At 40.7% G+C, this 27,953-nt stretch overlaps 2 protein-coding genes across 9 annotated transcripts; both read left to right on the forward strand.

The window, feature by feature from the left end:
• Positions 1-1,552: 1,552 nt before the first annotated feature.
• Positions 1,553-19,883, forward strand: l(1)G0196 (inositol hexakisphosphate and diphosphoinositol-pentakisphosphate kinase). Of its 8 annotated transcripts, none has more exons than XM_086969349.1 (17): positions 1,555-1,676; positions 6,238-6,470; positions 6,723-6,966; positions 8,671-8,838; positions 9,094-9,297; positions 11,060-11,253; positions 11,349-11,487; positions 11,627-11,931; positions 12,142-12,648; positions 12,778-12,985; positions 13,191-13,397; positions 13,575-13,809; positions 14,053-14,279; positions 14,407-14,638; positions 15,284-16,487; positions 16,955-17,255; positions 17,744-18,490. In XM_086969349.1, the coding sequence occupies exons 2-17, from the start codon at positions 6,414-6,416 to the stop codon at positions 17,764-17,766; spliced, it is 4,455 nt and encodes a 1,484-aa protein (XP_086825475.1). In that variant the 5' UTR covers positions 1,555-1,676; positions 6,238-6,413; the 3' UTR covers positions 17,767-18,490. The 8 variants fall into 8 exon arrangements, with proteins under 8 accessions (XP_022693204.1, XP_086825475.1, XP_022693202.1 ...); XM_022837467.2 differs by having other exon boundaries at positions 1,558-1,676; positions 16,997-17,255; positions 18,375-19,883; XM_022837464.2 differs by having other exon boundaries at positions 1,560-1,935; positions 18,375-19,883.
• Positions 19,884-19,973: 90 nt separating this feature from the next.
• On the forward strand, positions 19,974-27,889 carry l(2)05287 (WD repeat-containing protein l(2)05287). The gene is made up of 14 exons (XM_022837472.2): positions 19,974-21,397; positions 22,261-22,492; positions 22,784-22,990; positions 23,163-23,331; positions 23,562-23,804; positions 24,069-24,277; positions 24,458-24,589; positions 24,913-25,111; positions 25,332-25,586; positions 25,798-26,039; positions 26,260-26,469; positions 26,669-26,762; positions 26,893-27,076; positions 27,348-27,889. Exons 1-14 carry the CDS (start codon positions 21,291-21,293, stop codon positions 27,604-27,606), a joined length of 2,742 nt encoding a protein of 913 aa, XP_022693207.1. The 5' UTR covers positions 19,974-21,290; the 3' UTR covers positions 27,607-27,889.
• The last annotated feature ends 64 nt before the right edge of the window (positions 27,890-27,953 follow it).

A 27,953-nucleotide genomic window follows, 5' to 3' on the forward strand; every position in this document is an offset into this window, starting at 1 on the left:
TTATTGACACTTTTTTAATGTGTTTAAAGGCATAACTCACGTGAGGCATTGTATTAACATGTATGGAAACTACGTTTTTAGACATTAGGTCTCGAGCGAGAATCTCAGTTCTTTGGGAGGCCGCAGCCTAACGCAGATGAATATTTGCGGACCAATTTGAAAAACTTGCTTCTACACTAAAAACAGTGATAAGATATCAAGCAAAAAACCATACTTATCAAAGGTAATAATAACTATTGACAACGCAAGAACTACACAATTCTAAGTACTAGAAATAATCTGTTTTATCTGACCTAACAGCCACCGTAAGCCCCAATGGATAATTTGTCTACGCTGATTGCTGTCATGTACTCAGCACGAACTCTTATAACGTCGTTACATTTTAGTATTACCGGTGTGTCTGTGTTCCTTTTTGCTTACAAATCTGATTACTCTGAAACGTGAGGTAGAGGTTCTAGAAATAGATTAGGGATTGATTGGCAGTTCGTTAGGACGAGCGATTCGTGCCTAGTAAAACTACCCATCTGAAGCAATGCTGAAGGGCAGCACCGAAGTATTTACTAGTAACCCGCTCACGGTAGAACTTTACGGCGTCTTATCGGCTGCACTGGGATCAGTGACGGTAGCTTGGTGTCAACAATGGCGGAAGTGTGTGCAGTTCAAATCGAACTTCCTGCAGTGGATTCTTCGTGTTCATTGTTTCTGCTGTTAGAATAATCACTACATACGTATCGACACGTAGATTAGCTTTTGACATTTCGGCTGATCTAGCGTGCGTTCTTCACTATCACTTCTTTTATCTGCTGTACGCCTGCCGGAACATTAGTAATTACCGAACAGAACAGCAAACACTAGCAAAAGCTATCCGTACGTGAAATGCGAACAATAGCGCAGCATGATGAATTCTCGAAACCACTGCCCTCTAAATGGAGCCAGGAACAATTACGGTTTACATAGATTTGTACTTAGATTTGACGGAGAGCTGTCATTCGAAACAATGGCTAAGACCCAAAATATCAGCTCACTAGAATCTAACGAAGGATTACAATGTTTCCGATAGAAAGGAAGTGCTATTCGCCTGCCAACCACCCAAAGGAAACATAGAAAATAGAGGTACGCGTGGAAGATCTATATATCTTCCACGCGTACCTCTATTTCCGGATCTGAAAGGCCGAATTCCATTATATATGATTATATATATTTTATATGATGAAATATGATTCTAGCTCAACCATCGGCCAGGGCCTAAACGCCAAAAGAAACCATTACTCGTAACACTACGCTACCCCTTATTGGTTTCGTATTATGCAAGGTCTGTATATGGATGGATTCATTGGCAAATCACATAAAATGCTTTTGTTTTTCAGGCATGCCTGAACCCGACACAGTCACTACTTAACTACAAATGCAGTTTATTATATTATTTTAGTTCCATACTATAACGAAGAAAGTGAAGTTAACTTTACTCTGTCCGCTTTTATTCACCACTTGAATAATCCCGCGCAAAATATTAAGAATATGGACCCTCTCCACTGACGCGCCGGCAATCGAGCCTTTACTATTCTCTTCCTACAGGCAAGTACCGCGACTTAGAGGTGGTCATTCAACCAACGGCAGCGATTGTGGCCACACCCGTGACCATTGAATGCCCTATGTCTATTCAGCTTACTGGTTCTGTGAGTGTCTAGTGGAGTCCATTGTTATGTTATTACAGTTCTTTGTGTCGCCCCCCCACAGCAGCTGCATTTAAGCATCTGAACGCCAACCATCCATGAGAAAGTACAGTTGCAGCTGATGTGAGTGGGTGACAAATTCTGTAACACGACGAGCAGCAACTGAGTGATACCGTCGCGTCGTTGATAATATCAAAGCTGAAGATACAGTTGTTTCCTAATACATTATGTTCCGCCGTTCGATTATGCACTGTTGACTCACGTACGTGTTACTGCGTACTATTACTACTAAGTATTATATAAATTACATATATGTGTACGTACGTATTATCACACGCACTGCTATAGGCTTCTGTTACACCGTGGTGTAGATGGGCTGGCCATTGGTATAAGTAGAGCTCAACGCTAATCCTGCAGCGCACACACGCACGAAGAAAGCAATCCTCTGTGCCCTAATCCGATGACATCAGTTGTTATACTAGCCGAACGCACCTGTTGGCAAGGGTTCCTGGGCCAGGTAACATGATTGTTACTAGCCGATAACTAACACGAAATAATTCAGCATTGATGATTAAGGTTCCAAAAACGCGGAATTCAACTATTATTTACATTGGAGCCGCTTTGTTCAGTAGCGACTACTATACGTGTCACACGCGACTACCCGGTGCGCAGAGCTAGTCGGATATGTGCTAATATGTCTGCTTTTACGCGCGACGTCATTTGCTTGCCGTGCTTTTGTTACCTTTTGTAATTAAAGCGTTTAGCAAAGAAGTGATGAAACCGGTAGTGATAAAAGCATGCAGCCGAATTGCTCACTTATCTTAGGCCTCACTTATCTATGCAGTGTCCTATCGTTGAGCTCTGCTGCGCTATGGGAGCTGGTGTCGTTAGGTTGTTTTTATGTGCTATAATTGGTCATTTTTCATCCGTTTTTTTGTTACATCTTTTTCAAAGGAACAACACTTCGGTGGGGGACCATTGCAGCAATGTCAGACAACAATGATGAATGGTACTAATACGATTGCTCATTTCTCTATGTATATATAATCGGGAGACACCTTACGTTGTTGTGTGTGCATAAAGATGCGGTAGAGACAAATAATAATTGATATCGAACTAAATTGTTAACGTTTAAATACCTAGGTTTAAGGATAGTGCAATCGGTTTCACACCTTTCTGCTACTGTATGTTTTTGTTAAGCACGTTCATATTATGCATACGCTGACGCCGAGTGTAGCATAAAAAGCTATCACCTAATCAATTAATTAGTACTTAGTGCTGACGCGGGCCGCGTAGAAAGAGCAATGTTTTGGTTAAGCAGCAATACATATTCTTCTCGAAGTTTTACTAGTGAGTGATTTATGGAAGACACTCACGTAACGTTTCTTAGAAAGGCCAAATGCAAGGTCATGGGCAAGTAAGAATGACTATGCGCCTCGGAAAGCTGCCTTTCTGCCCGCTTTTTGCCCGCGTGGTAAACGCAGTATTTGACTACAGTGCAGTAATGTCGTACCAATTTGACAGCTTCGATTGTGAGATGCGAAAAAGGACGTAGTAGTCAAAAGGGAATTTATTCCATTTATAAACTATCATATTTTTATCTCCGGTAAAGAAAACACAGGACACATTAAGTGTGTACCTTCAGATATGAGCGTTTGCTTGGGAGATTGGCTGACATTGCTAAATTGATTTGAATATCCTGGCGCATATTGTCATGCCGTGTCAAACTTGTTCCAACTAGGTGTTGTCATTATTTCACGTTAGCCTTTACAATGTCTTCATTTTTTTGCCCTCCATATCAGGCTTAGAAAGCAACCGAGGCTTCGAATTTGACGCGGTAGTTGGTTGCAGTCGAAGCCATGATTTGCCGCGATGAAGTATCGTAACAAATTATTTCGTTTGGAGCGTAGTATGATTTCGTCGCTTACATCTTATATACTCTTTCTGACGATAAATGTTCGGCCTTGGTAGCAAATGAATAAATTCTGCAAATAAATGCTAATTGAATAGATTTTTTTCTAACTAGCATGATAATAGGTATGCTTAATGCAAACTAAGCATCTCTTATCAGTATTCTTATGAAAAGTTCGCTAAAAAATCTTCATTCTCATCCTTCGTAGTGATGATCTTCATAATTATTATCATATACCGAACGCTTCCTTACCGAACGAATGAGGATTGTTGTATTTTCTCATTTTTACCAATCTAGGTATGACGTATTTGCTCTTTGAAACAACTCTTTTTCTTCGAAACAGCTTCCTTTTCGGGGAAAAAATTGTTATCGCATGCTGCTTAGCTGAGCATCGTTAAGGCATAGGCATACTTACTATATGCCTCGTTGTCCTTGGCGCTGATACATACTATAGAGTAACGCAAGGTGTAACAGTATTAGGAAATAAGGCTTTACTAGCAAGCGATTCGGCAAACGAGGTTGTAATTTCGGCCAACACATTTAAAATACTTTGCATTTTAATGTTTACGCAATCGGGGTAGTCGGCCTGTTTCCTATCTGATCTTCCACATTAACCCCATCAAATATAGGTACTACTGTGTCATTGTTGGCAAAACTGCATTTTTTATTGACAAGGTCACCGTCAGTTTAAGTTAAGTCGGTATTGTGTATACACAATTTCGCGTTTTCTTGCCCCATGTGTTGTAGCCGACTGCGTATTTCCAGTCGAAATCCGAATGCGTATTTTTTTGTCACACACAAACACACACGGATCTATCTACCCGAAAATTCAAAATCGAACATACCTGCAGGAAAGACCGCGGCGTACGTATCTGTGCATTGTCTGTTATTTAATCTTATTATTTACGACCACCATGGCTACTTTATTCTATGTTGTGTTACAATAAAATTGCATGCATTACTCACACCCATGCGACATTGCACCGCATAAAAATTTGTAGTTGTTACATTTTGTTCCAAGCACCACAGGCAGATGGGTCGGTTCTCTCACTTCTCTTCACCATTGCTTAATACTACTAAGTATACTTGGCCGTTTAGATGTCGCAAAAGCAAATCGACAGCGCTAAAACGCAAGTCTCGAAAAATTTTTGACGCTTTTGCACCAACGCTACAGTAACGCCGCGGTAATGAACTACTGCCATTCAAGGCACAACGATGAGCTCGTATCTCGTCGATTGTAAATCATTCGGTAAATAATACTGCACATGCCGACGAAAAAAGGGCTGCAAAGAATTAGGCCAGAGAAGGGTGGTCGGTATAGATGTGTGGCATTACGGGTGAGAAGTAATGTTCTGTGCAAAAATACACTGCTCTGACATCTACAATGCAGCTATTTAGGGCACATATAGGTAGAGCTTTATAAGAAAGCTAAGCGTACAAACAAGGTGGCATACGCGGCTAGCCGAGTTAACTAGCAAGTGCTGGGTCACGCTTTCCGTTTATAGCGTGCTCAAATTCTGAGGAACAACAAAAATTGTATAAAATCTAACAAACAATAAGTTTGGTAGTAATGGTCGTTTATCTCTCCTAGTAAAGTATTAGTCTGTCCTTAAGATTGGCTTTTATCACCGGTTACAATTTTGGATAATATCAAAAGCTAATCCCAATTTATTTAATATAAATTATTCTAAGTGGATTAAGGACACTAATTGCTAATGTATCTGATGTAAATTGTATATGGCATGAATATTTAGTAATGTACATATAGCAAGAATGTGCGTTCTTAAGAATAAAATTTATAACTGACGCTGTTTTTTTATTCCGTTATGACGGAAGAACGTAGTCGTTGTATGATTTTGTGATAGAGATGTACATAGGGATAGAAACACTATCAGTTAAGGGAAAAGACTGAGACCATCGAGGCGTAGTTCTCTGAGCAATGTGTGCTTGCAATTTCCTCGTTGTGTTATTTTCTTATACGATCATTTCTATTAGTAGAAGGCTTGGTCTCGTTTTATGAATACACGAGTATATTTTTTTTCTGTAAGCTCCAAGATTTTTGTTACTGGAGCGAAGAAAAATTAATTTTTCAAAAAACTGTAGGAGGTTCGCTAGGCAGTTAGGATGACCGCTTTCTATATGTGTCTGTATACCAGCAAATGGACATTATCTAATGTCCTTATTAATAAAAATAAGAAAGTAGATAAGATCCCGAGGTCTCACCCGGTTTCTCCAAAATCTACCAATCACACTAATTCAATCAACTAACTAGTTGACGGTACTAATTTTGGAAAGTAGTTTCGACTATTACAACACAATTTTTGTCATTGCCGACACTGTCATTTTGAATAGAGCTGATAACAATTATGGTGGAAAATACCGCTCGGATATTAACGAATCATACACAAAAATACTGTAAATTTAATGATTCTGCATCTGACGATGATATATTAGTGTTATTAACCAGACTATTTCAAATGGTGAAAATCTCGAATCTTCAGCATTCTCCAGATCCTTTATCATCTGACGAACAATTAGGCTACATTTAGGTCTATTCTTCAGGTGTATTAATAGATAGAAAATGTATTTTATCAACCGGTATTATGGAGACTATTGAATTATATAACTTTCATTTATTGGATTTGCTTTCAGACGTGAATGTCGCATTATTGGTCGGAAGCGGCGCCCCGAAGACACGCGGAAAGTCGCCAGCATATCTCGAATGGTTATGACGTAGGGGCGTTAACGTTTTCTTTCTGGGACTCTAGGCGGGCGTATCCACGCATGCTATTTCGGACAGTACTGTCTAAATCGGCTCGCAGGAAACAATGCCCCACAGTAGGGGGTCTCAATGGTCACAGGGGTCCATAGATCCCAGTGCTATGGTATGAAGCGGAATTACATCTTACATGCTTGCGTACACACATTTATATATATATATATATACATAACTTACTATTCAAAATTCTTGAAATGAAAGAGTTTCAGGATGGTGCACTCGATAGCCTAAACACATAATTACACTTGGACTACAAATACGATATGGGCAAGACACTTGAAAATACTGCCTCTCTGAATACCAATATACCTTTCCATTTTTTTTTCTTTACTGTTTTTTCGCTTATGGCCAATCAAAGGAGGAAGACGGTGAAAACTACGACGACGATTGTGAGGTCTGCTGCGAAAAACGCGTCATCGTGGGCATCTGCGCCATGGCAAAAAAGTCGCAATCGAAGCCAATGCGAGAGATTCTCACTAGGCTTAGCGAGTTTGAGTATATAGAGACGCTTGTGTTTCCCGAGGAGGTGATCCTGAACCAACCAGTTGAAGAATGGCCATTATGCGACTGTCTCATCTCGTTTCACTCGAAAGGTCAGTCGGGTAAGCAGCACGCGCCTCCTACGACGTCCTCCGCCATCAGTCAACCACCAATTGCCAGCAAATCAGCAACTATCCACCATCCGAACGAAAGAAAACAGCAGACGAACAGAAAAATGTACAGGGAGACATTAGTGTGATCACCCAAAGTAAGACCTTTTCAACGTAAGGGAACACGAGCCCCATATGATGATTCCCCTTGCCAAAAAATAGGACGCTTTCGCGTTGCCCCCTATAGTAGCCAGCATTATAGTTTGTTTAGCAACTAGTATTGTCTTTTAGCAGCAGCGAATTGTCGTCGGCATACAGACGACAATAACAACAAATGAACTCATTGATAATAAACATCGTTATTGCTATGCCATTAACATTAAAAACTGTATCCACAGTCCAAGTGCTCGTCGGTGTATTCTATCCTGTAATAGCCTTTTACACCCTTCATGTATATTCGCTTTTTTGTAATTACATTTTGGTAAATTTTTTAAAGTTTTTTCGTTTAAGTTGAGATAATTTCAAGCCACATGTTCCTCTACCTAAATTGACCCAGGAATCATATTTATTCTTTTGGTATATTACGTCCATTCTTGATTTCATAGAATATACAAATATTTACTTGGCATATATAAAAATGGTTTTAAGAGATCGAAGTTTAGAAATCCATCAGAACATATTGTTGCCGAGATACTAGTCTAAACTCTTGTTGACTTTAAGAATTATGAGATCTTTTTTGATCTGAGATTTTTTGCTTCTTACAATTGACACGAGAGCTACACGCCTTTTCTCTGGCCGTCTTCTAAGTGGCATGGGTTTGATTTTGGATCGGAAAAAAATTCGTTTCTTTACTGAATACTGCCTTTTTCTGAAGTCCTGAGTGTTGAAAAAAAAATTAAATATGATCATTTCTTTATTCTAACTACTTTGAAGACTGCATTACTTTTTAGGTATATTTGGACCATATATGTCTATGACTGGCTTATATTGGGAATCTTATATTGGGTATATCTAGTTAGGGTTATGCTCTACTTTTATTAGGTTTTCTGAAACTTTAATGTTTATCATCGTTCATTCATCGTTCGTGGTCGGTTGCAGCTGGGGTTATCAACATTTAATAGCACCTTACTGGGAAGAAATTAAGACAAGCCTAAACATTAAAACTCACTTCTGTAAGCCACAGCATTATACGACACTGTTCTTAACTCGTATTAAAACTCTGTGTATTAATTCCTACACAAAAATGAACAGTTTGACCAACTTGCCAGACTTGTAGAGCACCGACCCTCCCGAGTTGAGATTTACTGTCTACTAACCCTAATGGTTGGCTAATCTGCTTGAGTTTGGTGGCTGTCACATTGGTTGTATGGACCATGCATGAAACCTTTTTCTTTTTCGATAGGTCTGGCATGATTTCTGTTTATCGTATCGAACTTACATACATGCAGATTCTTACTGAATGATTGTCTAAGTCCGCGCTTGCTTTTGAAGTCCACCCATTCTTCCTCCGATGCTTAGTTAATACGTGCATCAACCCTCGAGCCTGCTATGTCGTTGAATGTGCCACATACTTAAACGGATTTAGTGACAAAATATGACCGATAACGACGATTAATCCGTTTCAGTACACAAGCTAATTTTGGATTACTCGTTGAGTGGAGTGCCGTGTATGGTGGTGCCATTCGATTGATTGCTTTTTCTCTCTGCTCCTTACAGGATTTCCGTTATCGAAGGCTATTAAGTACGCTGAACTGCGTAAACCGTTCACGATTAATGATCTCTACTTTCAATACGACATTCAGGATCGCCGAAGAGTCTACAAAATTCTGGAAGATGCCCGCATCGAATTACCTCGATATGCCGTTCTCAATCGAGAACACCAGGGTGGGTAGCTGATGTCTGATTGAATGACAGGGACATGTCGTTAACTTTCGACTAACTTAATTGGTGTTAAATCACATATAAGTAATATCTGCGATTGATACATTACTTTGAGTTTAAGTAAATTTAGTACAGAAGTCCTATTTATACGTATTTTAATTTACTCAAATTTGAAGTAGACAAAACAACCCGTGTCATGTGTAACGTTCAAATATTAATTAAGCATTCCGTGTGCGTATGAAAAATTATTTTCCGCAGACGAGATGCTGGAGTCCGAAGATCACGTTGAGGTAGGGGGTGTCGTATTTAATAAGCCATTCGTCGAAAAACCCGTATCTGCTGAGGACCACAATATTTACATTTATTACCCGACATCAGCCGGTGGCGGATCTCAGCGACTGTTCAGAAAAATTGGTTCCCGTTCGAGTGTCTATTCACCCGAAAGTCGAGTGAGAAAATCGGGTATGTCTGACAATAACTCATCTCGTTTACAGTTTATTGCAGTTTATGCCGCTTATCTATGATATAAACTTGTAGCTTATATATATAGATAGCACTTACAAAAACCACATCTATTTTCGTTGCCGTTGTCATAACAAGTCGGTTACTACCGTAAGTTGTTGTGATTATCGTTGAACAACAGTCTTGAGTGGGTCCAATAGACCAGCTAAAGGTGTCCATTGCATGGGAGTGATCACGACAGTGTTACATTTCTTTAGTCCATAAATACGCTTTTGTTTTCCATTCGTTCAATGCGGTCACAGCCATAGGTGGTTTTTCTGTTTCTGCCGTCACATAGCCAGACCTTGTTAACCACAAATATCCTGTTGCCGTCTAATAATTTTCCGACATTAAGAACCCTCCGTTTGCATTATTTTCTCCACGCTTCCTTAATTAATAAGTTCCGAATTGAGCTAATATTTTAGTCCTTCAACTTCCTTTGCTTGTATACCCATTAATTCACAGCCATAACTTCTTATGATCGTGAACTTCAATAGAAACAATTGAAATAAATCCCCGACGTAACAGCTATTTAGAGTTTGCAATTCAAATGTTTAAAAATATGCTTAAATCCGTACTTGGTAGTCTATTCATGTGCCATTAATATGCACCAATAAAAATATTGTTTACTAATTTCCCTTGTTTCCACTTGACCTTATTAATGCCGTCAAGATTCGCACGCATGCATAGCGTTGCGGGCCGTTGTATTAGCTACCTGTATCTAATTGTTTGTTAGTGCAGAGGATTGCTAAACGTTGTGGTCATATACTTTTGTTGCTTATTGCCGGAATATCTAATTGATCAACCGATTTCTATTATTCTTACAAATTCCTCTCACTGATGACTGCCTACCAATAGATTTACCTATGACTACCGGTTGATGCTGGATCTATGTGGGTCGTGTCTGCCTCTCCTCCAGTATTACCTTCTCTTTTTCTGTCTTGTGGTTTGGCATCGACTATTTTTGGTCACTAGGCCATGGCTGCCTTTTTCGTTTGTTTGGACAGCAGACACCCAAATGTCCGCCCAAGGCCCATTCGAAATGCACGCAACGAATCTCTGCTCTGTTTCCTCCTACTCCCTCTGTCGCTGGCTTTTTTTTTTCTAATCTTCATGTGGGTTCTGCGATCTGTCAGTTCACAAGCCATAAGTAGAACGATTGAGACGTGAGACAGACGAACGGCAAGGCGTGAATCCTCGTACGTTTTCGAAGCTATAGTCAGGTCCTGCTGGACGACGCAGGCACGTAAACACACAACAAACGAACTTAAGCGAACCGGTTAGAACGAGGAAGTAGATATTGACATAAACACATTAGCATTAGTAAATCCCATCCGGACCGATTAATACAAACTAGCCTGGTTGTTGTTTTGATGGGAGACGAAGAATCTGCCCGTTGTGGGCTCGAAGCAGACAAAATGAGATACAGTTTGTAGCGATAAACAATAACGGAGATCAGGTGAACTGAGCATTAGTGAAACGGCAAATATTGCCATGCATTGCCAACAGGCCGATACTGTCGGTGAGACTGATGTGAAGGATACGTCCTCTCTTTTTGGTCAGGGCGGATTGCACTTTGATGGTGAAATAACATGCTTTCTGACATTTCTAACGCAGGAAGACAGTTAATAATTTTACGTTTTTTTTTTTTATAATATATCCATATTAAGATATACCATAATATGAACGAATTTTGTGTGTGCTATTTTAATCGTATTAACAGGGTCTTTTATCTATGAGGAGTTCATGCCGACTGATGGAACAGATGTCAAAGTATACACGGTGGGTCCTGACTATGCGCACGCGGAGGCTCGAAAAAGTCCAGCCCTCGATGGAAAGGTCGAACGTGATAAAGAGGGCAAGGAGGTCCGTTATCCTGTAATCTTGACAAACGATGAAAAATTAATCGCTAGAAAGGTATAGTATTCATACCTTATGACAACCGCCACCTAATACGAGTGAGCTATATGAGCAGGAATAAATTTTTTTCTCATATAATACCTTTATTTCAGGTGTGCCTTGCCTTTAAACAGACAGTTTGTGGATTTGATCTTCTACGAGCCAATGGCAAGTCTTACGTATGTGATGTCAACGGATTTTCATTCGTGAAGAACTCTATGAAATACTATGACGACTGCTCAAAAATTCTGGGTACGTGGTCAATTAATTAGCAAACATATACACGGTAAATTGCTTGTGGAAATGTTGCTGTTGTCATCACCCGACGTCTTCTATCACATATTTGATTTTTTGCGGTAATGGCGACCTCTAATTTACTGTCATGCCTCAGGTAACATGATATTGCGGGAATTGGCTCCGCAACTACACATCCCATGGTCCATGCCGTTTCAGCTGGACGACCCTCCAATCGTGCCGACGACATTTGGCAAAATGATGGAGTTGCGATGCGTTATTGGTGTTATCCGACATGGAGATCGAACACCAAAGCAGAAGATGAAAATGGAAGTGAAGAACCACAAATTTTTTCAATTGTTCGAAAAGCATGGAGGCTACAAGGATGGTCATATCAAACTGAAGAAACCGAAACAGCTGCAAGAGATATTAGATATAGCGCGAGAGTTGTTAGCACATAAGGTGCGTAATCATAGTCTTAACACTGAGAACATCAAAAGATTAAACATTGTTGTAAGACACGACTGTTTTCATTTTAACCTATTTTCCCAAATGTGTTTGCTACTTCAACACTGCAGCATTACATGGCGCTCTCATCATTATTATTTCATTATCATTATTGTAGCTCTTGCTAATGTAGCCATCTTTTCGGTGTTTGCATTCACAAAACAGGATAACGATAGCGAAGTCGAGGAAAACCGCTCGAAGTTGGAGCAATTGAAGTCAGTATTGGAAATGTACGGGCACTTCTCTGGCATCAATCGCAAGGTCCAGCTGAAATACCAGCCCAAAGGCCGACCTAGAAATTCTAGTTCAGATGACAGCGAAACCCCACGCCAGCCTTCATTGGTACTCATTCTTAAATGGGGCGGTGAGTTAACGCCGGCAGGTCGGGTTCAAGCGGAAGAACTTGGCCGAGTTTTTCGGTGCATGTACCCTGGCGGAGGGGGCGATTATTCGGGTAGTCAAGGCCTCGGCCTGTTGAGATTACACTCAACTTTCCGGCACGACCTCAAAATTTATGCATCTGATGAAGGGCGTGTATCAATGACAGCAGCGGCCTTTGCCAAAGGCCTTCTTGCTCTAGAAGGTGAGCTCACACCCATTCTCGTTCAGATGGTGAAAAGTGCAAACACAAACGGGCTTCTAGATAACGACTGCGACGCAGGGAAGTTTCAGGTAGGCTGCCACTTCCGCTGTGGAACGGTTTTTACTATAGCAATGTTCTATCCTTGTTTGTCCATAAAAAAACGAGAACACGTCAAGTACTTGAACTACATATTAACGGTAGTGCGTTGGCCCAAACAGAATATGGTGAAGCAGCGTCTGCATGACACGATGCAGGTGGACCGGGAATTTACAGAAGAAGACGTCGAGCGATTAAATCCTACGAATGCTGCTAGTATCGAACAGGCGATGCGGTTCATCAAAAACCCCCTCCGGGCATGTGAACACGTGTTCGAACTCATTCAGGAATTGACGAATGTGATTAAAAAGAAAAAGGATGACGATAAAGGTAGGTGCGGGTGATATTGATATGAAGTTATCGAAATCTATTCCTTCAGTCATTGTTTGTGAGAGTGTGAGGTCCTTTAAGCTATTTTAACTGTTTGTAATCAGTTAAATTACGTACATTACATGCTTAATAAACGTAAATAACACTGGCATGGGTGTTCACTTCAGCTTAAATTTTAACACAGCTATGAAACCTAATAATACAGGCACGTTATACCACGGAGAGTCATGGGACCTAATGCAACGACGATGGGCAAAGCTTGAGAAAGACTTCAAGATTAAACCCGACAAATTTGACATCTCAAAAATTCCTGATGTTTACGACTGTATCAAGTATGATCTTCAACACAATCAGCATACGTTGCAATTTCAACACGCCGAAGAGCTCTATATGTACGCCAAAGCTCTAGCCGGTAGGTTTATTTAACGTGAAGCAGTCAATCTAAGCTGATGAGTACGGGGTATGGTTAAGCGTCCGTCAATAAAATGTTATAGTATCAAGCGCTTTATCGGAACCGTGAATTCAAACGATATCTGTGTACGGCGAACGTTAGCAAAGGGAAAACGCAGACATTTCTTTTGTTTTTTAGACATTGTTATTCCACAGGAATACGGCATAAGTCGGCAAGAAAAACTAGCTATTGGCTTAGGAGTATGCGCACCGTTACTCAAGAAAATCCGCGCTGATCTACATCGAAACACGGATTTGGGAGGTGAGGGCGGCGAAGGAAGTGAGGGCAATCCCACCCAGGCTGAGAGTGAAAACCGACTAAACCCACAGTATTCGCATGGGGTATCCTCACCCGGACGACACGTCCGCACCCGGTAAATCTAGCGCGTTAGACCGTTGTATGGTCACAGCTGTGTCAGTGCGGTTCTAAGGGATAATTTCGATAGTCTGCAAGTTAATTTCAAGATTAGATGTTTTGTTAAATCAACATAAAATTTTGTGATGCCAATGAAGCGCCGTCAGTGGCTTTACTAAGACGTACTTTCCTCTGTGCTTAATGTCAACTCAAGTGTTCACATTATTAACGGATCCATCTCTTTGCCATGCATTTGTACTAGGTTGTATTTTACTTCAGAGTCACACATTCATAGTTTATTGACGGTTCTTCGGTATGGCGGCCTGGTGGACAGTGGGCGGGACGAACAATGGCGCCGCGCACTCTCGTACGTCTCTGAGGTGTCGGAGTTGAATTATATGACCCAGATAGTCATTATGTTGTACGAAGACGAGACTAAAGATGTGTTGTCGGAGGAACGTTTTCACGTCGAGCTGCATTTCTCGCCAGGTGAGTTTGGTCATTGGCGTTTAGTTGCTCTTTTTTAACAGTCATTATGCTACCAATTTATTTCTACCTAGTTAGACGAAATCTATTAGATTTCGTTTTCTTTTCGATGACACGCAATGCATTGTAGGTGCAATGTGTTGTGTACAAAAAAATCCACCGCCGGGACCCGGCTTCCGCCCTCAAAGTCAGTCCGAGCGATCATCGTCTCCGATCAACGGCGATTCTTCGCCTTCACCTGAAGGGTCACAGATCAACTTGGCGGCTTCGGGAAGTTCCGGAGTAAATGGCTCTAGCGGACAGTCTGACATTCCAGGCAAGCATGATTCCAACGCTACCCTTACTGCAGCTACACCTCAAAGGTATGAAAGGGTCCATGATTTCAAAATATTATTTGTAAAACTGTTTCAAGTAGATTCAATAGGTATAGCTAACATCCACGTTAACAGATAGAATTGCATAAATAGTGCCGTATTGTACTAGGATGTAGCTGCTGCAACGCAGGATTGTAGCAACCTTTAAGCGCTAAGAGCTCGCGTTATCTACAGTTCGGCGTCCATTTTCACTTACTTCGTAAATGAATTCTTTATTCTATGTGTCTGCAAATTTGCTGGTATTATGATTCAGATAAAACCATATCTCATCAATTTAGGAACTTTTTTATGGCTTGGTGAGTCATTAGCCTTATCTGTTTCATGCTTCTGATTCCCTCTAACTGATAGTCAGTGTCTCTTATGCTCTCAGCGGCGGGGCCGCCGGGAATCTTAATCTTTTCAACACTTCTCCTTTCTCGCCCAATCTAGACCACTGTAGTAATTCCAACTTTGGTCCCTTCAACCCTCGTCACCCGCGTACCTACTGTAGATCTCCTCGGCCCTATACTTCCTGTTTATTATCTACTCCTCCCCTAACTGGTCCTCATCCCACATCGCACTAACCCCGCTGATTATGTTAACCGCTAATTATCCCGCTTTGAGCGGTGATTCTTCGTCTCCGGATCAGCACAGCAGGTCGTCGCAAGATCTCCAAAAAACCGATCTCAGCCAAGTTGCTCTTCCCATTTCTCCTGGTAGCACCCCTAAACGCCTACCTTTCACAATGCCTCGTGCTGCTCGTGCCGGTGCAATTAGCACAGCATCAGCGGCTAGCATATGCACATCTACTACTTCTGCCATAGTCTGCACAAGTTGTCAAAACAATTCTCCTCCAAGCGCGGCCTGCACCTCGCCTTCGTCTGCCGCATTCCCACCCACCTCCCGTCCACCTTCTGGTATCCAGGTGCTTCACTCGCCCCTGGCTAACGCCGTTGGTAGCTCCCCGACTAGCCGTCCGTTATTGACTAACATAGTTCCGCCCGTTGACTCTTCCGTGCATTACTCCGGCTTGTCGGCATGTTCCGCCGATGGCACCGCTACCACCTTAATCATCACCAAAACTGCTACAACGATTGCCGTCAACCCAACGACCCATATGGCCAACGGTCGCCGGATGCGTCGTTGTCGTCGGATCTCGTGCGGCACTTCTCGGGATCCGCTCTACACCATACGACCCTCACCTTCGTCTGCACCGATCGCATTATCTGCAACATCTTTACCGACCACGATACCATCATCTTTTTTGAACGTAACGTCGCGTCGGAAAACAATTCGCAATGCGACATCAACGTCGCTATATTCACATGCCACGCTTGGTCGTTACTGTTGTAGATGTCTGTCCCCTCCATCACCCGAGAGCCAGCTAACCGAAACAGAGGATGATGACGAAATGCCCGGGGGCTACAACCCATACCACACGGTGAGTGGGTACCCGATGGGCGTGTCACCATTTGGCCCCCTGGTCCTTAGCGGCCTAGAGTCGGAGTCGACAGGATCAAACGGTCCTCCGCAACAGCACTACAGCTCGCCCTCGGCTTTTCTTAGCGCGTTTCGACGAACCAATACCATTAACAATGCAAATATTGGTAACAACGGCAACGCTAGCAATTCAGCTGGCACACGGCCACGTCCCTTGTTCAACGTCAAGCCGGTATACTCAGCTGCCGGTAAGCTTTTTAGCACAGCTGTTATCTCGGGTTCGAGTTCGGCACCCGACCTTCGGGCGGCTCTACTTCCGGGCACAGCAGAGGGACCACTTCGAGTACCTTCGATTCGCCCGCTTGAAACACTACACAACGCACTCAGCCTTTACCAGCTTGACGTCTTTCTGTCGAAGGTATAGTTTTCCATTTGCTTTTGTTGTTTAATTTAGATAAAATTGTTCCGTCGACTCAGTTGTGATTCTTTAGGCTATGTTCTTCCACAGCTATTTGTTTTTCGTTCAAGCGGGAATAAAACGTTCAGTTAAACTGTAGAAAAGTCGCTCAATCGTAACTAAGATTGTGCACTATGGAGCTATATACACAGACAGCCAATAACCGATTACTAAAGCAGATTAGCAGATACGGAGCCGTATAGTAATTGCATCTTGACACACGAAACGTGGTTCAGGACATATCATTCAAGGTAGCGTTAATCGTACTTATCGCGGATTGTGCCATTGTGGCATATCGTTATGACAGTTGCAGGAGCCTATTTAGAATCGTAGATAGTTCACAAATTCCTTCTACAGAGGACATCTCGGGTAGTGGTCTCGACTTGACTTGTCGAGCGGATCTGTCACGAGTTTGCCGTTCTCTGTAGGTGACTTCAAGCACATATCGAACTATCCTGATGTCATCGCAGGCTGCCGTTAGCTCGTCAGGCGGGAGCGGCTCAGGTGTAAAAGGCAGCGGTACCGCAGTAGGTGTAGGCGGTAGCTCCGGTAACAGTACATTGCCACCTGTGTCCCCCTCAACATCGTGGCCAGCCTGGCCTCTCGGTTCAGGTCCACCTTCATTTGTCTCCTCTTCCGGACCCTCAACCCCGACATCATCCATGCTCGACATCTGGATGCGTCTAAAACAGATCACCGATTCAACCCAGCCAACTCCAAGTAGTACAGGTACGAACAAATGTAGCAGAAATTAGATCGGTATCTCTTTCCTGGCTCGGAAAGACCGGGCGGATCGACAACAACCGGCAGAGTTCGTTTCGTTTTGTGCACTAGGTTAACTCTCAGGTTGATCAGCTGATACATGTGCTTTAATCTATTTGTAGAGCTTGAAACTAAAAATTGCTTTTTCTTCCAGACAAAGCCATTCAAAGTCGGCCTCTATCTAGCATTAACCGTTTCCAGCAACGTTAGTTTAAGTCTAATCGCATTTCAGCTGTCGTTTTGTCGGCCCATGCCGACATTAGCTCACGTTTAATTATTATGTAATCTAATCTAGGTTTAATCAGTAGGTAAAACCCTTACCGGAAATCCGGCAAAATGCGGCTACTCTTTGGCGGACGTCAAAAAAACGTTGTTCTTTGCGTTTTTCCGATCAACACATTGATTTTAGGTATAGGACGATATCTTACATGGCATAGGAATATATTACATTTCAGCTCAGCTTGTCGAGAGCTATTAGTTGGTGTCAAGGAAGTGGTATCTCACATTAAACTGATTTCGACTGTGCAGCTTCCCCGTAAGTTTTTCAAGAAAAAATCCAAACTTTTTTCACAAACACGTAGCCCATATCACGTCATCAATGACTTTTTCATATACGCATATAACAATTGTTCAAAACACACATCTGGAAAAAACACAACTGACGAGCAAAAAAGGTTAAAATCAAAGACGAACCCCACCGTCGGAACGACGGACATTGCCAGCGATAATACATGGTAGAGTATAGACTGGGCCCCAGCTGGACTTTGTGGTCAAATATGAAATATAAATATGCACAGTTTTATGTAGAGGTTACAGAGTTCAAAGGGGTGTAAATTTTAGAATTTTTGGTAGGTTGATTAACAGAAAAAAAGCTCCGATATTCACTTTGAACATAAGGAAACGGTAGGTCAATTGAGTACTGTGATAACTGAGCAATAAGTCTACTTGATTAAAATAAAAACCAAGCCCTGGCGTCCATCGGGCTTCGATAATATAAGCAGTTCAATCGACTGCTGTCTTCCATTTTTCTCGTACACCTTCAATAGAACGGATGGAGATTTCTCATAATTTTTGTTACAATTATAGGTGGTGCTAGCAGCGTAGTAACGGGTCCTGATTCACTTCCATCGAGTAGAAATTCTTATTCAACACCTCCATCGCCGCATGAAAACCGACATAAAGGAACCACAACACCTGCGGCGCATTCGACCTCTTCAGTGCCCTCAGGACCTTTTGGAAGTGGCCCTGTTATTAGCGATACTCACAGTGAGACTGAAGAGTTCCCGGCAGAAAGTGGACCGTAGCCATGAAAGAGTAGCGACAGTAGTTGATGCAAAGGGCTAACGTCAATTCGCTGCAATAAAGAAACGAGCTTAACTTTATCTAACGGCACGTATAGGCACATATTATATTAACGACAAAGCTAACCATAGTAAATCAACATGCCTTTGTGCCTGGACAGAAATTTTTCAAAATAACGTCGAAACCGTACGGATATTATCACATCAATACACCCAACTAATGTGGTTGCAATAGTAGATCAACTAGTTATGTAAGTAAACTAGCAGAGTGTCGCAGTTCGTTTGTAACACAATATGTTAGTTGTAGGTGATGAAGTTTTACGCGAACTATTCAAAAAGAAATTGAAACTTGCTATGGGTCGGAGAAAGGAAATTCATAGCTCCTATGCATGGATTGTAAATATGCTTATTTTTTAGATAGGCAACAACTCTCTGCTCATTCCTCGTGCATGATAACATGTCGGAGCCGGATGACAAACTTACCAGGCAATGATCTCTGTCCAAACAAGATTTTCATAACTCTGTAAGATATAGCATCCCATGAGACAAATAGACATTAGATCTTTGTTGTGAACGTGGAATTTTTTACTTTTTCAGCTATTTTTTAAATTACGTTTCAAGATCCAATTGTACCGCAAATATTATATCAATTATAAGTATTAATATAGATAGTGTAGTTAGGAGAGCTAAAAATTCCGATATTGAGCGCGCGGGATCCTTCTAATTAATTCATTTAAATGTTATCTAATTTACGGAACAAAAAACATCTCTATTCTATCGTGGGACCATCCAAAGAATACAGCAAAAAGAACTATGACGCTATGAGAACAATGCGTTTTAGTTGATCCTAGAACAATTGTTAAATTTTAGTTCTACTGATTTCATATTTTTTGGACGGAACATTAACGGTTCGCTTTAGTTTATTTATTTTACAAGGTACATGTTGATGCTTTTGCGAAAAAGTGTGAGCGTTGTAAGGTCGAGGCTTAAAGTAAACAGCCCGTATGTAAATCTAGTGTATATAGTAGTGATAAAAAAAATAATTTAGATTATGAAATTATAGCGTATTTTTATTCCAACATCGAAGCTTGTAATATATATGTTCTTTTCCCGTTCTTTAAACCTCGGCATAACGCATTATGCTACAGCCTTCCCAAGGCTTACTAATAATTATATTATATATAAATATATTATATATATATCACAATATGTACACGACCAACCTAACAGAATTGGGTTGGCGTATTCAACATAAATAAAGAAGGGGTAGACATTTGCCCACTATTTTTTGTCATCGCCATTTTCTTGCCTGCAACGATAGTGTACGTTTATTGAAAATGCATGAATCCAAAAATTACTACATAAAGCAGATTTTGTACGTTAGATCTTAGCTTAGGATCTATGCTCTTTGTGCGAAAAGCGAAAAAAAAATCGTCCTTCTATGTTTGAAAGCTTTTCGCATAGAGGGCGGAGATAGTATTAGTTCATTTACGGTAACACATGGTAAATCATCTTCAGGCCGCCATCGTTGACTTAAAATCTGTGACTCGCTTTGTATATCTCACACGAATACTTGAGGAGGTAATAAGGATAACTTCTAATTCATCTGATAGTTCTCAGTGTCGAATATAATTTCCTTTTTTACATTTATTCCAGCCGGGCGTGGTAACTGCTCCTAATGAGGTTCTGCTACTAAGTAACGACAAAATGTCTATCTAGCAGGTACACAATAATTAAAGAAACATGTAGAACACCGCCTAAAAAAAACTTCACTGGTTAGGTATACCAAATCCAAATAAATAAATAGGCTTATTGTATCGATTTTAATATGTTCAAAACACAGGGACTTGGTGTTATTCAACCACAAAGGTGATGTAACGCAGTTTCACCCAAAATGTTCCCTGAATTATAGATGAATAACAAAATGCTCTTTAAATCAAAGATATGCTTTATATATATATTGACGAAGCTCAGTTTGAACTCTGCAGCTTTCCGTTATTCTCCTCATACAACAATAAAAACGTAAATCAGACTTCGTTACAATAACATGAACTTTTAGCAGCAAATTGTGCCTAACCGTTCACAACCTTCGATTTTATTGACTTTGGAGTACAACTACTAAGCTGAATTTAGTTTCCTAGAGAATCTAAACGTTGCTGATTAGAAAGAGCATTTTTTTTAGTGCATAAAGACCACGATTCGCACACATTCGCTCAAAGCCACGTTTATTAATCAAGCTCTCCATAGTTATAACTTGAACTAGGCAAAATAGGACAACATATGCTTTGTTATTTTCCGCTGACATAGCTTGATTCCTTCATTCAATGCAGAATACAAAATGTAAACTAAACTATTTACTACTATTTGCGAATTCAGTTCTAAGTGGAGCTTTACGCGGTTCCGTCTATCTCAGCTGTCTGCTTCGGTCTCCGAAACTTCGCAGTGCATCACAGCCCACGTGTTAGTTGTCCCATTCGTAGCGGCACATGTGAGAGAGGGTGGCCCGAAACAAAAACAAACACTAAACTGTGCTCTCCTCGTGCTTCTTTCAAAGGAACGCCACTGGCTTTTTGTTCGATGTTTGTGCTAAATATATTTCCTCAAAATAACTGTTAATCCCGTTATAGTGTTAGTCGTTTTTAACTGGTTGACAATATATAGAACGGTGCTGTGAAAATACAGAACTGCGCCTGTGAGTGTCATGAAGATCCAGGACAAAGAACTCACTTCCCCGGAAGACGTTGTATGCACTGGACGATGTGGCGTGGCTCTCTGTGACCGACGCGGTCTTATTTCGCACGATGCAAAGTATGTATCAGCCTCCACCAAAGGCGAACACTGCCTAATATATTAGTCTAGCTAACGTTTGCGAAATCACTAGAAGAAGAACACTTAGTATGATAGAAATTAACTAATTATTATTTAAAAACTTAATTTTACAGAACTTATCGCTTATAGAAGTTAGCGGTTTCTACTGCCACAAGGTATAAAGTAGCTGATCAGATGAAAGATCGTATTAGAGGTAACAATGACTAAAACGACACAAGCCGCCATTTGCTGAGACAGATTAGTAAATAATTATTTTATTCGCGCGTTACTAGAATTAAGAAATTATCGAAATACTGAAGTTGTAATACTACATTGATATGAAGAAATCTGAACTGCTAACAGTGCTGGCAAAAAAGGCCAGTTTACCCCCCTCATTTCTGTTCTATATTTATTGTCTATTTCTCTAAATGTGGGCTTTTTCCAGTCATCCATTAAATGCAGATAATTTGCTTGTCATTTCGTGCCAATTACGGTGCCTTTAACATCAGAGTCGAATGGTAATACCATTCTACAAAGAAATGGAGTATGAAACTTTTCATTCGATGAAGCTACGTGGTAAAGGTACAAACCTAGTTGCCATGTTTATCTAACACTCTATAACACAACTGTTTATTAAAGGAGAGCAGTTCTTACGGTCTTAAGTTCAGTTAACTCTCGAAAATTCCTATGCTAAGATTTGTTTATGCCGCTACAGTCGACAATAATATCAAACAGAACAGAAGCGGAGAGCAATATGATCACTGCTATACTTTTTGTACTGTTACTATATTACGCAAAGTGGATGCATAATAAAGGTTAATAAAATTATGCGAAATACGGTCACTCTTCGGATTTTTTTGCAGTACTCTTTACGTGCCATCAGGTTCGTGCATTCGGGTCTTCTCGTTAGGGTCAGGTGAGCCCATACGGACTCTAGATTTTCACGAAGCATTTGTTATCGCTCTTTGTCCAAGCCCACTAAATCGAGTGCACGTCTTATCGTGTTCTGTTGATGGCGTCGTCGCTCGTTGGGATTCGACGGATTACGCGCTCATCTCGAAGGATCGAATCGTTGAAGACAACCGCAAAGTCCAGGTACGTGTGTACACTTGTCATCCAAGTTGGTCTCAGTAATAAGAGTACCTTCTATTAAAAGCCAGTCAAGTTTACGGCTGAAGAGATTCTTATCCTGTCTAACAGGAATACCTAAAGCTGTAATGTTCAATTTAAAAACTAATCACTAATATTTCTTTTGTATCAAATAATTCAACTGAGGTATTTTGTAGGTTGTATAGGACAGTAATATTTATCAATTCATACATCTAATCCTTTATTTTCTTCCATTGGTCATTTCGGTAAACAATTTTTTCTCCATTCGTGTCATAGGTATTCCTGGCAAATCAGGAGAGCCCATGGTGTGTTTACGTCACCCACGAAAAGATAGACAATCGTCCAAAAAATGCCTTGTGGTTACGCAGCTTGACATTAGAGGAACCCCTCCGCCAGCTTTCATCAACCTGCTCATCGAATATAAATCTCTTTGGTATTGCTGCCAGTTCCGATCTAGTCACCTGGATCGACAATGACCATCAGGTAGCGAAAACCTAGGTGATGTGTTTAACGCCAACTGCGTGTTTTACGTTAGCGGTAATGATAATTAGCATTTATAGATAGTTCTATTCTTCTTTGTCAGTTCAATACTTAAGGACATGCTTTTATCGATTTGATATTCTTATCTTCTGCACTTAATGTTTCGTTTTGTCAGCTGCGTGTTGTACGTTGTTCGTCACCGGCGACAATTGTGCTCATTCGGCGCGGACGTGGTCGACCTGTATGCGTTGCTGTTCACCCCACAGATGAGTTAGTGGCTGTGGGGGATCAGGATGGAGCAATCTTTATACATGCTGGTCCTTTTTTCCAGCCTAGTGCTCCAAGTAAGTCACCTACAAATATGTTCTATTGAAACAATTTTGCAGTTAGCAGCAAGTGCCTAAGAATTTTCTAACCATTATATTGCAACCAGCTAACTGCTCTGATGAGATGACTAGGACACGTAAGATGGTAAGCAGATTGCTTCTTCTAGGTTTTGCATTAATGATCTAATTAGCTGCAGATAACAATTGCCCAATCGCTTGAATAATCTTATCTTCCTCATTTTTTTCAGACAAAGATCGCAAGAAACAGCTTGGTGGAGCTCCTGCTATGAAGTTGCACTGGCACTCGATGCCCGTGGCAGATATACACATGAGCGGCAATTTTCTATATTCGGTCGGAGCAGAAGGTGTCCTAGTTCGCTGGGATTTGGAAAGCGATGAGCGGCAATTCTTGCCTCGTCTCGGGATGCCGATAAGGCAGTTAGCAGTTGCTCAGAACGAGAAATATGTTGTGTGTGGGCATTCCGACAACAGTAAGCAGTTTGACAATTCCATTACGAGTAAATATAGTGTACTCACATTTATGAATATCAAGTATTCTCAAATCACTATTTCCGTTATCACTATTACAAAATCCTCTTTCTGTTCCTGGGGACGCTTTTAACCTGTAAAATCGAAAATCTGTCCTAATAAAGGACATTTTAGGGCTGGTACAATTTATATAAAATTAATGTCGAAGAAAATTGACACTATGGGCATTGATCTAAATCTTTCATTCTTTGTAATTATCTTCTTAGCTATTACTGTTATACAAGCCCCAAATACAGTTCATCGAGTTATTCAGGGTCTGGTGCAACGGAATTTTACGGGCGGTGGTAACGTGGCAGGTATAGATCCATTCGACTCCTTAATGATTTTTGAGGCTTGCAAAAGGCAACTTGTTCTCTCTGGAAGACCTGGACAATTGCAATTCTATAGTTTGGAGCACAACCGACAAGCTTGTGTGGTAAGTTCGAAACATTTAAAGTCGTTTTTACATATTTAGTAGTCAGATCTGAGCGATTCAATTGATTTGTACCGCTATTCTTTGTTGGATAGGTATTCGTCACTTATATTATAAATACCACCATTTACGTGTCGCAAATCATATACTTATGATTTGATTATTTATATCGGTTCCATTTAGTTGGACGTGACGGGTGAGAACTTAGCAACAGATTTTAAACTACAATATGAATTGAAAAAAGGCATCAATTCTGAAGTACTGCTCGCAGATTTCGCACCTGATGGTCGTTACCTAGCTACCATCGAATACAAGGTAAATTTTTTTGCAACTGCTAAAACAGTTTTCAGATTTATACGAAATCGTAAATAATGGCGAACTGTTTTTCAGGAATACACAAACCGGAAATGTTTGTTAAACATAGTTGATCTTAGAATATGGCGAGCATCTCATGCCATGCTTTTGTCTAATTTGTTGCGCATATATATTTAGCAAATATGTAGAATAAATTAAGAAAGGAGCTACTTAGGTAATAAGCAGTGTGGCTTGCAGTTACGATTAAATTCAATAAAACCATACACGACAATTGGAATTATCTGACTTTTAAACCTTCCACCTAATTTCTGGTATTATCCTAGACGGCACTGTCAACGACATGTAAATTGAAATTTTGGCATTGGAATAATGAGCGAGGCGAATTAGAAGCGAATACGACCGTGTTAATGCCACATTTACGCCAACGGCCACGATCATTACGCATGGGACTACGAGAAGGTTGCTATTTTTGCGTGAGTTCCGGAGAGCGTTCCTTTAAATTATGGACGATTGTTCGTGGAGGTAGGTTTGTGTACTTCCTATACGGTCAGTAGGTTGCGTTGCTTTACTGTGTATCTTCGTTTTATATATTCAGTATAACATGAATATTAGCAGCACATTATTATGGAGCTCCAAAGGGCAATTCTTGCATGTGAAGGCTAAGATCGTTATGTTTGTTTTTTTAAGAGGAAGTCGAACAACACGATTTGCCCAGGTGGTAAATATTTTTTAATCATTCTAGATTCCGAGGATCAGCTGTTCTGGCAGTGCGTAGATGAACGATCATACCGACAAATGGCGTGTCGTGCCTTAGCAATTTCAGAGGATCATTCGATTCTGGCCGCTTCTTTCGGACACATGGTAACCCTGTGGCACATTAATCTGGCTACAGGAAGAGGTCAGAAGCCGGACAGTCTTGATAATGAAGGTGACCTTTGTTTAATTGGTGAACTCTGTCTGAGAGGAAACATGCAAGAAATCAACAAACTAGAATTTGGTTAGTAAAGTTTACCAAAAAATAAAATGATTCTTTGTGTGTGTTCTCTAGGAAGCTCTAGGAAAATTGTTTGCGGAAAAAATTTACAAAGCGTGTCCTTCGAGTCATCAAACTTTCCCATATACAAGATTTCAGGTGAACACATAGCTCGATAGGATAAAACAGATGTCGTTTTTTGTATTATTTTTTCTTTGCAATTTTTGTATTCAAGGACGAGGTGACTGCAACACTATTCTGCTCAGTGTATCTGGGCGTTCGGTAACTGCGTGGGATCTGCTTAGCTTAGATCGTCTGTGGAGCGCCCAAGTTGCCGTAAAACAAATATTACCAGACCCGAATTCCTCGCACATGGCTGCCTTAATCACCAAGACTTCACGAATACCAAGCTTGCTTGTTGTATTTCGACCTGATAAGATAATTGAAGCACCGATTGCCCAAGTCCCTTTGGAACAGGTAAGGAACGTTTTTTAGTCTTACTTAGCAATGATTCTGTACGAGTATTTTTGCACATGTAATTCTGTCTTTATCTTATAAGAACATAATTTTCATAAGTATCTGTTCAATTTAGAGTGAAGTATCTCTTCTCATTACATAAAAGAAATATCATATCTCTAGGCCTTCCATGTTTTTTGTACGCTAAGCATTGTATTCTAATTCGCCGTTTGAATTTCAGGATGACCAGATCCGATGCGCAGTATGGGTACCACTGTCTCATGAGAAGGATAATGTCCAGAAGGGCCGCATGGGCTGCCCGCAAGATGTAAGCTGGCAGACAAAGAGCACTTTGTTAGCCATGGGGCGGAGGGATAAATTATTTCACTTTGTTCGAAAAGAAAATGTCAGGCAAAATTCAGGTGACAACAGTAATCTTGCCTTACCTCAGGTGAGTGGTCTACTTCTTTGCTGGTTTGGACAACCTATAAATCTCTTCTGTTTTGGAATGCAGAAAATTTCTTTCTCTATCTATTTTATTTTCTACGTTTGGAAGCGCATGTATACACTTGTAACCCCATACTTACACTTACCAATTTGCAATACAAAATACTAAGTAAATTTACTTAGTGCTTTATGTTTTGCTGCAGAGCGTGGACACTTTATTGACACCCTTCGGAGCACACCTGTCGTCATCACTTGCTTTAAAAGGGACTCGAGAAGGCCAAACTTTTAGTGGACCAGGTACTTATCAAATAGTTTTTCACCTCCGTCTTTAATTAACTACGCTTACAATGAACCAATTAGTTTATCGGGCGGCAAAAAATCCGTTGAAAGATAACTGTTTTATTTTTTTTTATATCCTTTGTTGCAGCCGTTAAAAGAGATAGCATAGATCTAGGGAGAGCATCTCAGCACGCCGTTGATCATCTACTGCAGATTCCTACACACGTTATGCCTTCTGCTAGCGTGTTGGCCGAATCGTTTATAAAAGCCATTTGGCTTGATGAGGACGATCATCTTGAACGCCGATCAAAAAATAATTTGTTCTCTAATAGGTACGCTAATAAAGCTATTTTAAAGGGGTGTTGTTTATGCCCCACCGAGGATCTTATTAGTTTTCTGTAGACGTTACTTGTAAAAAAAAAAACTGTACAGGACTATACTAGGGAACAACAATAGCTGTTAGTATAAGATTCCCACTTTTTAACTATCATTGCTATTAACCGATGCATTCGAACTTACAAGCTCGAGATAGTCGATGAACTTTTCGACTAAGTATTGTTAACAAGCTGCTAATGCGGATCCTTGAATGTTATTCGATTCTAGAATGGACAACACGGACAACATAGTGAATTCGGACGACGATTCCGACTCAAGCGGAGCGGGAAAAAGTAAAAAAACTCGAATTGCTAATACCCATAGCGCTGCTGAAAGTGATTTGGGGGTATCGGAAATGCACAAATGTGAACTACGAGCTGAGAAGATTCGCCTGCCTAAAATTAAAGATTATAGATGGATTCAATGGCTCATTCGCCTGAAACCCGGTGATGAAAGCAACTCTGTTAAAAATGGATTACAGAATTAGATCGAGGCCGGTCATGTACATAATATAGTCATATCGAAAATGAGGAATCCAGTTTGAATATTAGTAGCAGCACATTGAGGTGATTGTACCAAATGTGGATCATAGCAAAATCGTACTACAAATTACACGAGCTCATGCGGTGTTGTTATATAGACAACAGATGTATATTATTTAGCAATTTGGATACGGTAAGCGATACTATTTGTAACTAATGTGTATGAGAGCAGCGTGTGTTGTTGGGGTTCACGAAGAGAAGCAATCGATGCAATTTTTTGTTTTTTAATGATATCTTTTTTGTTCGTACCTTGTTGTTTTTTCGTTTATTATGAGTCGGCCTTGTACGTACA

This window comes from Varroa jacobsoni, unplaced genomic scaffold (assembly GCF_002532875.2).
Source record: "Varroa jacobsoni isolate VJ856 unplaced genomic scaffold, vjacob_1.0 scaffold_710, whole genome shotgun sequence".
Classification (NCBI taxonomy): Eukaryota; Metazoa; Arthropoda; class Arachnida; order Mesostigmata; family Varroidae; genus Varroa; species Varroa jacobsoni.